The sequence below is a fragment of the Macrotis lagotis genome, chromosome 2 (assembly GCF_037893015.1).
Source record: "Macrotis lagotis isolate mMagLag1 chromosome 2, bilby.v1.9.chrom.fasta, whole genome shotgun sequence".
Classification (NCBI taxonomy): domain Eukaryota; kingdom Metazoa; phylum Chordata; class Mammalia; order Peramelemorphia; family Peramelidae; genus Macrotis; species Macrotis lagotis.
The window spans coordinates 76,300,324-76,314,714 of record NC_133659.1 but is presented as its reverse complement, the minus strand read 5'-3'; the positions used below and the strand labels follow the sequence as shown (position 1 = coordinate 76,314,714).

The 14,391-nt window shown below is 36.9% G+C and overlaps 1 protein-coding gene across 3 annotated transcripts in view; it reads right to left on the bottom strand.

The window, feature by feature from the left end:
- CACNA1E (calcium voltage-gated channel subunit alpha1 E) overlaps positions 1-14,391 on the bottom strand; it is a 596,540-nt gene that overhangs the window by 272,690 nt on the left and 309,459 nt on the right. For all 3 annotated transcript variants that reach the window (XM_074222185.1, XM_074222182.1, XM_074222184.1), the window contains 3 exons: positions 8,840-8,943; positions 7,238-7,390; positions 5,819-6,000 (listed from right to left, as the gene is read on the bottom strand). In XM_074222185.1, coding sequence (XP_074078286.1) covers positions 5,819-6,000; positions 7,238-7,390; positions 8,840-8,943 — 439 coding nt within the window. The remainder of the gene's footprint in view (positions 1-5,818; positions 6,001-7,237; positions 7,391-8,839; positions 8,944-14,391) is intronic.

Genomic DNA, 14,391 nt, shown 5'->3' with positions numbered 1-14,391 from the left:
TCTATATACCTTTAAAGTTTATAAAGACTATCAATTAGCCCCCTAGGATTAAGTTTCAGTTCCAAGTGACCCTTCATAAGTACTCCAGAGGATTTACTGGAAAGAATGCATTATTACTCTTTTTCTGCCAAGAAGTCTATAAGGAAGACATGACTGCTAAAATTTCAGGATAAAGTAATCAACTTCATATTGTATAAGAAGGATGAAGTAGAGAACACAGGGATGGTAGCACAGTCACTGGAAGTCAAGCTTCTTTCATGTCCTTGGTTATCAGGTTCCCTCCAAAGTCCTGAAAGGATTCTCCAGATATTATTTGAGGAGAGGACAAAAACGCACCTCACAATACAGTTAAAACTCAATTATATTTTGACTTAAGGTTTGCAAAGCATTATCCTCTCAGCAATTCTGTGAGATAGGTAATTTGAGTATTATTTCCTTTTTTGTAGATGGGAAAAATTGAGACTTAGAGAGGACAAGTGTTCTTTATATAAGCACACAATATTTTGTCTGTCACATTTCAAAGTCTTGATTCCAGGTCAATAGGTTTTCCCACCACAGGACACATCTCCTTCCCAGGTTCCAGAATAGCCCAAAGCTAGTCTTTCAAATGGTCTTTCATTTCACCAGAACCTGACTTGGGTTCACTGTCATTGTCACCACCATGCAATATCAAGATCTTAAATACAAATATAATGCAGAATTCACACATATAAAGGACTTCCTCCTCCTCCTTAAAAACCCTGGAGAATCATTTTTCTACCTTCCTGTAGTGTTACTCTTTCAAGTTGAAAGAGGAATGGAGAAAATAAGAGAGAGAGGGGAAGGGGATAGAAGGGGATAGAGATGGAGAGAACAGTTTGTTTTTAAGAACTATATATATATATATGTATATATGCATAAATAAAATACTTTTTAAAAACAAACTGCACATAAAAACGTTCATAATTTCTTATATTCTTTGTCTTGTTTGTGTATTAAAATGCTTGTGGTCATTAATGATTAAGTTAACAATTTTTAAGCTATAATGAAGAAGGAAGGAATAAAAAAAGGAAGAAAGGAAGGAAGGACTTAGAATTAAAAACTTTCACAGAGTGGCTTTTTTGGAGAAACTCATGGTTCAGTCCTTACTGGAATTGTGAATCATTGCCAAGATCATAGTTAAGTTCCTTACCCTCTTTGGTCTTCTTTTTCCTCATATGAAATAAGGAGAACATGATCTTTAGGGGACCTTTAAAAATTCTTTCCTTACAACAATCCTGTTAACTAGTTAATTCAAGTATAAATATCCCCCGTTTAGTGATAAGGAAGTTAAGGTTCATAGAAGTTAAGAGACTTACCCATGCTCGCATACATAAAAAGTGTTGGAAAGGAGTTTCAAACTCAGGTTTCCTGACTTCAAATCTGCTTCTCCTCCCTTTTCATCATGCTGTCATTAATGTCATAGAAGATTCTATACCAGAGACCTCAATTTTTTGGCAGTTTCCTCTTTGGTGATTCTATTTGTAGCTGCCACCTTTATAAAATGTCTAATCACTAAAGACTAACCTAGATCCTGCTCTTGGTCATCATGACTGCATTGTCCTTTTAATTTGGATATCCATCTCTTCTCTTCATCTTTTCTTCATTGGAGAAAAGGCATACCAATGATAGGATTAAAGAGAACAACCCTCTGAGTCTCTGAAGCATTAGTAGTTTACTCCGGCATTCATCCTACTTACATCTCCAAGAAAATTCTCAACTTTTCTAATACTCAAGCCTCAAGGATGAATCCACAAAAAAGACTGGAGAGATAGTTGAGAAGGATCCAAGAAGAGATGAACAGTTTCAAGAGAAGCACAGAAATCTAGGAAGAATGGTTCTGTTCTTCATCTTTATAAGCACCAGACCTCCTGTCCCCCAGGATCTCTCACGTATCAAAAAGGGGGTGGGGGGAGGAAAAACATAGAGTGCTCAAAAGATTTGAGTATTGCCTCCAGTCAAGGTGGAGACAGGGGGGAGATATATAATTAATATAAATGATAAGTAACAAATAATATAATTGATAAATTATATAATATATTATAAATCATGTCTTTTATATTATATATAAAATTTTTCGAACACATAGTTAACATGTTCCCCTGGAATCTCCTTTTCTCCAAGATGAATATTTTGAATGTCTTTAAACAATCCTCATATGCCACAGACTCAAGGACCTCATATACACCTCCTCTGAAATCTCCAACTTGTCAGTACCCTACAACTAAACCCAATATCTTAGTTTCAATGTGTACAAAGTGGAGAACAGAGGGGCTGGCTCCTCATTCTATAAAGCTATACCTCCCTTGATACAGGCCAAGTTCACAATAGGCCAGGCAATAACCATGATGTGGCAGGAATGTGAAAGGGGACAGAGATTCTTTCTTATCTCTATATTAGCCCAATCAATCACTGTCACTGAAGAGAAGCATGGAGGTAACCAAAGACAGATAATGTCAGCGATAAGTCTGGAAGAGTGGAGCAAAAGGCTGAAGGAAAGGAATGGAATGTCTCAGAAGCACCCTGGTTTCCCCAGAACCTGGGGGGAAATCTAGATGACTTCTCAGGATCATATTGGTATCCCCAATTGCAATGCTTCCTATCTTTCAATCTGACTGTCTAATACATTTATCATATAATTTGGTTGGCTCTTTATGTGTAATTGAAACAAAGTACTCACAGATCACAATAAATATCATCACCCAGCAAGGGTCCTGCCCTCTGATTTTCAAAGGCATGTAGGAAACATACTTTAAATGTCAAACAAACTGTGATAATGTGATTTTTCACCCTTGCTTTCCTTTTCCCCCCCTCCTCTACAAAGCCTCCTCATTTGTCTTCATGGCTATCTACATGGGCTGGGCAAGATGTTTCCTTGCTCTTTCCTCATCTACCTTTCTTCATCTAGCTTTCTGCCTTGATGAGGATGCGTGATTCCTCCATGGAGTTCATACTTAGAGAGTTAGGGCCAAGAATGCATTCTTACCTACCACATTTATCACCTATTCCATATAGGACAGTAAGAATGCATAGATACATAAAATTCTTTCCCTCAAGTGTTTCCAGGAGAGCGACCTTGGGTTTATCATCTTTGGACTTGACTTTCCTTATGTAAATAAAATGAGAAAGCTGGATTAAAATGATTGTTACAGGCTCAGCTCTTAATCTATGATCCAATTATTGTAATGAGTAGCAAAGAAGTGGCAGTGAAAGACAATGGAATAACAGCTCAAATCCCATTCCTGGAACATTTTGCTATATAACCCTGAATAAGTCAATTAACTTTCAAACCCCCAATAACTGTCTATGACTATAGGTTATAGAATATATAGCGATCTAAGATGGTAGAGAGGAGTTTTGCTCACCCTGAATTCCCACTGAAATCTGAGATCTGATTCAAACATTTTCTTAGGCTCAGAGATGTGCTGATATTTAACAGCTGACTCCAAAAAGTGCTCAAGGCACACTTTCAAGTTAATTTACATTATGAGTATTTCTTCCATTACTTTATTAAATATGAACAATCAAAAAACCAAAAACTTGACTGATTTGTAGTAATGGTTTATTTCCAACCTCTAAATCTGCATTGAAAGTTTAACAATCAGCTCTTGAGAGTGGGGTTAAGTTAGTTCTCATATAACCCTGCCTCACCTGAGAAGCAGGTATGCCCAGGTCACCATTTTGACCCTGACTGTAGAATGTATCCAGAACACCCATCAAGAGCAGCTGATTGTGCTAGAACTTCTTCTTCTTACAATTTTATATGAAGGTAAAGTGAAATCCCAAAGGGGTAAGAAGCAGCCTGAAGGCATACAATGAGGTATGTAATAAATGCAAATGAGGATTTGCCTTATCCAGAAGATTGGGTTAAGGTAATTTTTAGCTACAGCAAGCCAGCGCTTTCCACCCTAGGCCAATTCTCAGATAGACAGTCAATTCCCTATCAGCCTTGCCCCAAAGTGTGGACCTGACCAATCCATCCCATCTCCAGGGCCAGCTTTGCATGGATCAGACTAAGCCCCATTCAGTTTTGCCATTCAAATCCATACCTAGGAATACAGAGCTTAATGGTATAATTAAAAACCATAGAATCTCTGAATTAAAGATCAACTAGTTTAATCCCTTTTCTTCTACAGGAGCCCCTTGACAACTTCCAAAACTAGAGATATTCTTAGTTTGTGGAATCATCTCTAAATGCTTCATTTACCTATGTATCATCTCCCCAACTATGCAGGAAACTACTTACAGACAATTTATTTTCTATTACCTATAGAGCCAAAACACAGTGTTGATCATGTTTGCAAAAGGCCTGCGATCTGATTACAGAATTCCCAGGTGTAAGAATCCCCTCCACAAAAGCAAATTGCAACCTAAGATAGAACAGAAGTCAAAGAATGATAGATATAGAAGGAAGAGGAACCTTATACAGATCATCTACTTGAACCTCTTCATGTTATAGTTCAAGAAACAGACATATAAGAGTTCAATTTAGTAAATAGAATGCCAGTTCTAGAGTCAGGAGGAAATGTGTTCAAATTTGATCTCAACCACTTCCTAAGCATGTGTGATCCTGGGTGAGTCACTTAACCTTGTTTGCTTCAGTTTCCTTATCTCTAAAATGAGCTAGAGAAGGAAATGGAAAATCATTCCAATATCTTCCCAAGAAAACCTGGCACAGGGTCACAGAGAGTTGCATATAAATGAAACTATTCAACAGCAACAATAGAGAGTTAAATCATTTACAAACCATAAAATGATAATAAATAGTAATAATAGTATTACTATTTATATTGTAATAATGGTATACACAAATAATTAAGAACAAAGGTAGGATTTGAATTTTGATCCTTATATTTCAAATGCAGGTGTGTGTGTGTGTGTGTGTGTGTGTGTGTGTGTGTGTGTGTGTGTGTATGTGGGTGTGGGTGTGGGAGGGTGGTTTCTATATTATACTCCCTGAGAGTTAAATAATCCTGGATGCTTCATCTGTTAAGTTTCAGAGATGTGATTTGCCCCCTGTTTTTCCTGAATCGCCATCCAAGAACTCTAATCATATCATGTTGTCTCTTTTTATTTTTATACTTATTGCATAGTAGAGTTCAATAAATTCTTGCTGAGTGGATTTGACTAAACCAGTCTTTGGTGCCCTACTTAGGTAATATGGTTAGATAGTTACTTACTTACAAATACCATTTTTATCTACTATTTTGGGGGTTAAGTGGGCCCTTCCCCAGTGACAAGATTCCAAAGTCCATCTCCTACTCAGATCACACTAAGATCTCAACCTAGTCCTTCTAGACCCTTGACAGAAGATCACAAGGAGATGACAATACAGTTGTTTCAATGAATAGGGAGGGAGCATTGACTACAACCATTCCAGTAACATGGAGGATCATCAGACCCTACCATCTGTCCTACAACCAGACCCCAGGGATCATTGGTCCTGGAAAGTTGAATTGTTCTATTCATTGTCTCTATCAATAAAAATACAAGCTCTCTCAGAGCAAGGACTGTCTACATTTTCTATTTGTGTTCTCGGGACTCAACATAGTGGTCAGCATACTGTAAGGATTTAATGAATGTTTTTTCCATTCCATTCCATTCCCTAACAGAAGATCTCCTGTCTAATAAACTTTCAAAGAACAGTGAACTCAGACCACAGATGGAAACATTTGATCTGCTACTCAACACTAACGCATACACATTCATCTACTCCTGACATTCCCCAGATCTCTTGGTTCATAGTAGCTTCATCCCCAATCCTAACCCTCCCTATTAAAACTTAAATCCATTCACTTACATTGTACAGCACGGTGGTCCATCCTTCCATGGTTATACACTGGAAGACGGTCAGCACAGCAAAGAGAATGTTGTCAAACTGAGTGATCCCATCATTGGGGCCAATCCAGTCCTTGCAATCATAACCTTCTGGGCAGCCCTGCACCCCACATGGGTGGGGAGGATCAAACCCCTCCAGCACACCTGCAGACACACATAGAGAGACAAGAAGCCATAGGCAATGAGCACAAACTGAAAAGTGAACTCAGAAAACAATAAGAGGTCGGATGTGACAATAAGTTCTCTGATCGAAAAAAAGAATTTAGACTTTCTTTGCTTTCTTCTCCATCTTTCTGGCCTCTCTACTTCACCTGTATCCCTGGTCAAGTGATCACACCTTTCTAATTGACATCCTCTCCTGGATGCATCCTTTCTAGAGAGCCTGCCCTTATCAGTCCCTTTAGCTGTCTGCAAAATATTTTTTTTCTATCATTGTCTCCAAAGTTTTCTGGGAAATTATTCTCTTGGATTTGAATAACAAGAATGAATATGGACAGAACTGCTTTAGTATTATTTTTTACTCTCCTTGTGACTTCCAGGTAGACCTTATAGACAATATGATATAGTAGAAAAAGGAATTAGAAGACCTAGATCTAAGGCCAAGCTCTGAGAGTGATTCTCAAGACAGTTAGATGATGCAGTAAATGTTGGGACAGGGAAGCAGGAAGGCCAAAGTTCAAATCCTGCTTAATCTCTTCTTATTTCATTCATTAAATATGTATAATAATAGCACTTTGTTTCCAACATTTGTATAAAGATCAAATAAGATCATATTTAAATTCAGTATAGTGCCTGGCACATGAGGACAAATTTTATCAATACTAGCTATTAGTAGTAGAGGTGACTTCAAGAATACCACTTAACCACATTGAAATATAGTTTCCTCATTTGTAAAAAAAATGTGGATTCAAGGAAGCACTTCATAACCCTTAAAACACAAGAAAAATATGAACAACTTTCTTCTTTGTGGTCATGAGAAGTGGTGGACACCAGTAATCCTAGATAAATAAGTAGTATTTATTAGAACTGGGGGAGACTTAGAAATTCCCTAGTCTGACACTTTCCTATGATAAATGAGATAACTCAAGCCCAAGCAAAGGTAATATGGTTAGTTACTTGCTTACAAATAGCATTTTTTATCTACTATTTTGGGGGTTAAATGACTTGTGCAAGGTCACACAGCTAAGTCATTATTAAGTGTCTAAGGCCAGATTTGAACTCAGGTCTCCCTGACTCCAAGGTCAGTACTCTATCCACCATACCACTTAGCTGCCCCGGTAGTTTTCTTTGATTAATTATTGTTAATGTTTGTCCACAGACCATAGATAACTAAGACTCAGATAGATGATAAAATATCTTAAGCACCACCTGGTGACCCTACCTGAATTGTTCATAAAGCAGGCCCTGTGTAGTTTCCCACTATAAAATTCCAGGCCAATGATGGCAAACATCAGGATGGCAAAGAACAGAAGAAGGCCAATCTGTAGGAGAGGCACCATCGCCTTCATGATGGACTTCAGTACTATTTGCAAACCTGGAAGGAAGCAGAGGATGGCTTACTTGCATTTATTGAACTATATCTATTGCAGATAGACTAAGTGAAGGGATTTCACCCCCATGCCACCCCACATAGTTGAATCTGTTTCCTTTATATACTGTTCCTTGATGACATCAATATGATACAATTCAATTAAATTCAACAAGTATTACTAGGCATCTATAGCCTTCCAATTCAGTTTCTGAGCTTCTACTACAAATAATAACCCACTAGAATGCACTTGAAACATTAAAGAAAATAGAGCATTGAGGCTTAATGGTGAATTGAATAAGTTTTGCTCCTTTTAAAGTTTGGTTCGCTGAAACTATAGTTATGTTTATTCTGAGAAGATTATGCCTAATAAAGCTGGTGGCTGACTGCAAAAATGGCTAAGGAGAAGAGTAGGCGGTACTGGTCAGTGTTGGATAGAACACACAGCTGATTTTGTAGAAAGGGATGAAAATATTTGAGCGACAATAAGCAGAGTGACTAAAATATTCATACCCTTTGACCCAGAGACTTCGCTGTTAGGCAGATACCCCAAGGAACTCAATGAAAATGACGAACAAACAAAAACCAAAGACTCCATAAACCAAACATTCACATTTGCACTTATTGTGGTACTAAAGAACTAGAACCAAAAGCAGGAACCCTTCAGTTAGGGAAATGGCTAAACTAACTATGTGACATAAATGTAATGGATCATTATTTTGCTATAGGCAATGACAAGCATCATAAATACAGAGAAGAATGGAAGGATTTAAGTGAACTGATTGCTAAGGGAAATAAGCAAAGCCAAGAAAATAACATGCATTATGACCATATCATAATGTATCAAAGGATACATTGTCAGTGGAAAGCAAAACAACTACAAATATGAAAACTGAATTTATAAAATTATAGAGAACAATGTTGGCCCCCAAAGAAGGGCTATGAGATGATCCTTCCCATTTTTCCTTTACAATTTAATTCCACAAGTATGGAGCTCTGTATATAAGAACAGATTACTACCCCCCACTTCATTTTTAAAAAAAAAAGACAATTCTTTGTTAAAAGGAGTGGCTCTCTAGAAGAGGGAGAGAGCACTAAGGGAAAATATAGGTGATAAGATAAATGAAAATATCAATTTTAAATGTTTATTAGATTCTAGTTATCAGTCTTCTTGTCTGCAGAAAGAATACACTACGTATATTGGAATTTGAATTCAGGGTGGGTATTGTTATTAAAAAAGTTAATTATGCTTTCATGTGCCTTCTTATAAAATCTAGATTTAGGGGAATGTAATAGCACTTTTGAATCCCTACCTTCTGTTTATATCACCAATACTTCTTGCTCACAGTCTGATTTATTTCAGACCTATACCCTATATTAATGCAAGCGTAGGGTGACACACAATCATTAACCCACTTCACACAACATAACAAAAAAAAAAAAGCAAACACTCACTGGGAATGCCTGATACAAGTTTTAGAGGTCTCAGTACTCGTACAGCCCGAAGGGTCCTCAGATCCACATGGGTATTGAAGTGGGTCCCAGCTGTGGCCAGAATGCTGTAGACAGTGGGGGGAAAGGAGACATTATCACAGTCAGGTCATTATCCCTCTGTATCATGAATGGGAGAAGCCAGTTTGAGGTTAGACCAGTCGAAAAGTGTTCCACCCTCACACCAGCTGTAAGTGGTTGCACCTAAACTTTAGTGAATCACCAACAAATCTCTGTGGATCTAAAATTAGCCCTTATGTTTCACTTTGCAGGGAAAGTAAAGAAAGTAAGGTTATTGAGATTACATTGAAACTAGGGAATAATAATTCCCAAGCATGAGCAGAATAGCCATCTGGGATCCTCAATCAGACTTCCACTCCATCATTCTACCCTTTCCAGATTCCATGTCTTTCCCACAGACCTAGATTTTTTGCATGGAATATTCTTCATTGTCTGGTATGCAAAGATCTCCACGTCTATCATTCACAGTATTCCTTATGTTCCTAACTCATTTAGGAGGCCTTTTTGAGCTTTCTGGGCTAACCACAAGAGTAATACAATGCCTTTAGACTTAAAATTTCTATCACATAAAATCCTTGCAATGATGTTTGCCTTGTTTAAGTCCTTCTGATTGTCTCATTTTTAAAATCATTTCATAAAGTTATGTGCAAATTTGAGGATATCACACTGAATGCTTATGCTACCATTTTTTTCATCTTTAACAGCATCCCTTCCCACTCACCCTTTGCAATGATATTTCTGCCCAGCAACACACAAACCATTAATAATCTTATTAGATTGAATGCTCCAACTATTGTAGTTAAAACACTACCAAATTCACCCTTTATTTTCCAGAATCACATGAGTATTGGAGAATCAAAGAAATGCATATATTGATGATATTCATAGCATTAATCTAGGAGTCAGAAGACCAGGGTTCTGGTCTTAGCTTGCATACCTACTTAGGGGAAATTATTTAACCCCTTTTAGTCTAAAATGGAGATATCTGCTCTGGTTAGCTCACAGAGTGTTTGTAAATATCAGAGAATCAAAGTGTGAGGGCATGGAGGAATCTCAGAAATCATCTTCTTACACCACCCCCCCTTTATATAGTTAGGTATTAGGAAGAACAAGTGATGTGGTTAAGATTTACCAGTTGATAAATGACCAATAGAAGGCTAGAATCCAAGTTTCTGACTCCTACCCAGCTAGGACTCTTCCCACTATTCTACATTTTTGTTCTATGAAACCACACAAAATTAATGCATGTAAAAAAAGTTATAAACTCTAAAATGCTCTACAAATGTAAGATATTATAACATGTTATCAAATATTATGCAAATATTATAATTAGTTTCAATTAAATTTTTAAAATTCACTTATTTTCGGTCTTAATTTCCTTCTCCCATTTCATCTTATTCTCTAAGTATACAATAAAACTTCAAGAATCCAGAACCTTCTGGATAGATAAATTTCTCACATAAATGAGGATTTTCTTCTTCAACCACTGTCATTTTTGAAATTCATTCATTTTTATAAAGTTCTTTCTAACATGAGCATTGCATGCTTCCATGCCTTCTTAAATAGCATAAGGCTAATGGGATTTATTTTCCTGATAACCCAGAGTCATGTTTATGAGCATACACTATTATACTATATTTTAGTGAAGTCCTCAGGGACTAGTAAAATATATAGGGATAAGTGAACCGTTCTGATGTCTTCTTTCTTTTTTATAGGTTTTTTTCTATCTCTTCACTTGATTTCAGAAGGTAAAATGTCATTTCAAACTGCTTTTTGTATGAAATATGAGCCTTCTTGCATAATATCTCTGCTCCCTCCTAACTTTTACTCTTGTTATTTTCTTTGACCTTGGACATACAATAGTAATTCTTCTTAAAACTATAGGTAAAATTAGAGGCACTGAATTCTGAATGAAGACCTGTTGAGTTCACTTATGAGTTTAGCCATAATGATTTTGATTTTTCAGAGGTCTTCCTTGCTTTACACTTACACTCTGAGTTTGGTGAGTTTGTTTAATAACTAATTTTTGAATTGGTAAGGTGCTTTCACATATGGTTTTACTATTATGTAGCCTATTATTCATTTTTAATTCTCTTTAGCCTAAACCCTCAACAATATTATTTTTGCTTCTTCTCTTCCATAGTGCTATCCATGAAAACCTCTTCTTCTCCATAGTACTCATTTTTTTTTGTTTAACTTATTATCCAATTCTTCATTTTCCTAGCCTTAATCCATAAGGTTCAATTCCTGTAGGGCCATTGAGTCAATAATTGAACCGTTTCTCCCCTGGATTTTGGGCCTACCAATCATATAATGCAGTTTAAGATTGATCTTACAGGTCAGCAAATGCATTATGTACTTTGTCTTGAGAGATGCCAAAAGAAGTTTCTTCCTCCATATCTTTCTGGAAAGTCACACATCATTCGCTCCTTTGATTTAAGATACTAAAGGTCCATCCCTCTTATAAACTGTTATAGAGGAAAAATAATACATTACCTATTATTATTCATTAACAGCATAGCTGTTAGATGAGCAGTGAAATTCCATAAAGGAAGAATAAATTTTAATTTAAAAAGAAGAGATGAAAATGTCAAATTAATGGGCATGCCCCAGCTTCAGTGAGCATCATTGCGAAATGAATGGGGAGAAAGGAAGCCTCAGAAAACTGTGGAAAGATTCCAGCCAAACCACACTACTCTTCTTCCTTCAAATACACGTTCATCTTTCTAGCATTTAAGACTTTAAGTAGGCTATTTATTCCCTCTCTCTGGAATGCTCTTTACCTTGCCTTTACTCCTCCAACCCTACCCACCACTAATAAGCTCACTGGATAGATATGACTCTTTCCAGATTTCCCCTCACTCCCACATCAAAGGTAATTGCTTTTGTTTGTGAATTATTTTAACCTTTTGAACTTTTTCTAATCCATCCATGACTACATCCCATCTTTGACTACAGTTATTTGATTGCAAATCTTATCTCCCCCATAAAACAGTAACTTGCATGACAGCAGATGCTAGGCCTTTTTCTTTGCATCCCCAACCCCTAGAAAAGTGTTTTTCCTAGATGAGGTACATCATAAATGTTGAATGAAAGGACATGCAAAGGATATTGGAGAGGAGTGACCACCAGAAATAAATATAATCTAGGTCACAGTTTGACTTTAGGTTACTCCTGACTAAGTTTATTAATTCTGTTCCAGTCTCTCTCAGACTTTGGTAGATCACATTTGGATTACTTTTCTCAATTTAATTAGAAGTAGATCATTGCAGAGCCATGGAGGCTGAAGTAAGTGTTGGAGGGGGAGAATCTGGAGCAAAATACATAATATAATCAGAAGAGATGGAACCAAAATCCAGGTTTCCTGATTCTCAGACTAGCATTGTTTCACTACATGATGCTGTCTGAACCACACAGATGGTCTCAACCAGTACCCATATGAACACTAATCCATGTCAGCAAGATAGTTGACTAAGGTTAGAAATTCAGTCCATGACCACAGAATGGAGCCAAGTTAATTAGCCCATATAAGGGGTTGAACCTGTGACTTTGGCCTCATTAATACTATGCTTTAACTACCTGAACTAATCAGCTAATGATACCAATCTACATGGCAAACCCTATCTTCCCACATGGTTAGTTTTTTTGCACCATTTGATATTCAACAAATATTGAACAAACACCTCATGTATACAATTTACTGTGCTCATGCTGAGTATATAAATACATTTTTAAGATATATCATATGTCCTCAAGGAGTTTGCAATCTGCTAGTGGGAAATTAATATGTATACAAGAGTGATAAAAGGCAAAGTGTGATAAGAGTAAAGAAGAGAGCCAAGAAAAGTGTTACAGGGAAATTTGAGGTGAGAAAGTTCACTTTCAACTGGGGAAATCATATGCTCATAAGGAAAACTTCTTAAAGAAGATGACATCTAAATGGAGCTTTGAAGAAAGAGAAGACCTTCAAACAGATGATGTGAGGAAGACACATGGATCTGCACAAATGTGCAGAGGCTGAAAGAAACTTTAGGGAACAACAATTAATCTAGTTTGGTTGGAAGACAGAATGAATAGGTGGAAGAAGAGTGTGTATGTGTATCTGTGTGTATATAAGTGTAAGTGTGTGTGTGTGTGTGTGTGTGTGTGTGCATGTGTGTGTGTGTTTTATACCTCCCCAATACAGAGCCTCTTTATCTCTTTTGGCTCATGGACCCCTTTGACCACCTAAACAACCCAGAGGTATTAAGGTAAAGAATCTCTGCCCAAAAGCTAGTTGTTGCCTGGAATTGTTTTAATTCTAGGATTTTGCATAGTAAGTGTTAAATACATATTCCCTGAATTTAACTGTTGAAAACAAGGCTAAGAAAAAATTCTTCTACCATACAGAATGTGCCAGAGAAGTCTCAATTAATCTTTTCCCAGTTTTCCTATATTTATTTTTGAAAGAACTAATATGCCAAGCCCTCTGACACTCCTTCAGAACCTTGACAAGTCATAGGAGTTTTTGGAGGTTCAGTTTCCTCATCTGTAAAATGGGGATAGAATTTGTGCTTCCTACCTCACCTGGTTGTTATAAGGAAAATACTTGTTAAACTTGAAAATTAAGAAGAAATGTAAGTGATAGTGATAATATGATTACAAGTATTAAATAAATGGTACTTTCTAAAGACAGAAAGAATTATAGGATTATAGGTTTACATAGGGAAGGGAAAAAGGGAACAAAGTTCATTTTTGTACAAATGGGGGCAGGGTGTGGACAAGTTTTCCATGGAATTCAGGATGAGAAATGAAATTGAAGTAGGAAAAGAGAAGGGGTGGGTGAACAACAAATATTAGAGACTTCAGGAATAGGTGGAGGAATTCAGAAACTAAGGAAAACTGGGTCATTGTTCCACTAATTCATCTAATTACAGAGTTACAGGCCAGAGAGTATACTCTGCTCTGTCGCTCTTGTGCTGTGCAATTAAGAAACATTTCTTTTCTCTCTCATTCTCTTGCCCCTACAAGTACAGTAGGGGCACATCTGCCCCCTTCACAAACCAGAGTTCTGTTTCCTAGGATACCCAGACAGGATAAATTATTGCACATCATAAGGGGGAGAAAGGGGTTGCTGTAAATGAAAATTTCCTTCCCTACCCTGAATTTAGCAAGGTAGATTTAACAAGGTGGGAGCTGGAGGGAGAAAACATACATAAAAAAAAGAAAATGAAATGAAAGACCGAAAAATAAAGATGAAAAATGAAGAAAAAAATGAGAAATGGAAGAGAGAAAGAAAAGAGAAGAGAAAGAAAGAGAGAAAAGAAAGGGAGGAGTGAAGGAGAAATAGAGAAGAGAAAGTCAAGGAGAGAGAGAAAAATAGCAGAGAGACAATGAAAGAGAGAAAAAAGAGAGGGCAAGAAGTGAGAGACAGAAAGAGACAGACAGAAAAAAGGAGAGAGAGAATGAAGAAGGAAAGGAAAGTAGAAGAGCAAGGAAAAAACTATGAAAGCAGA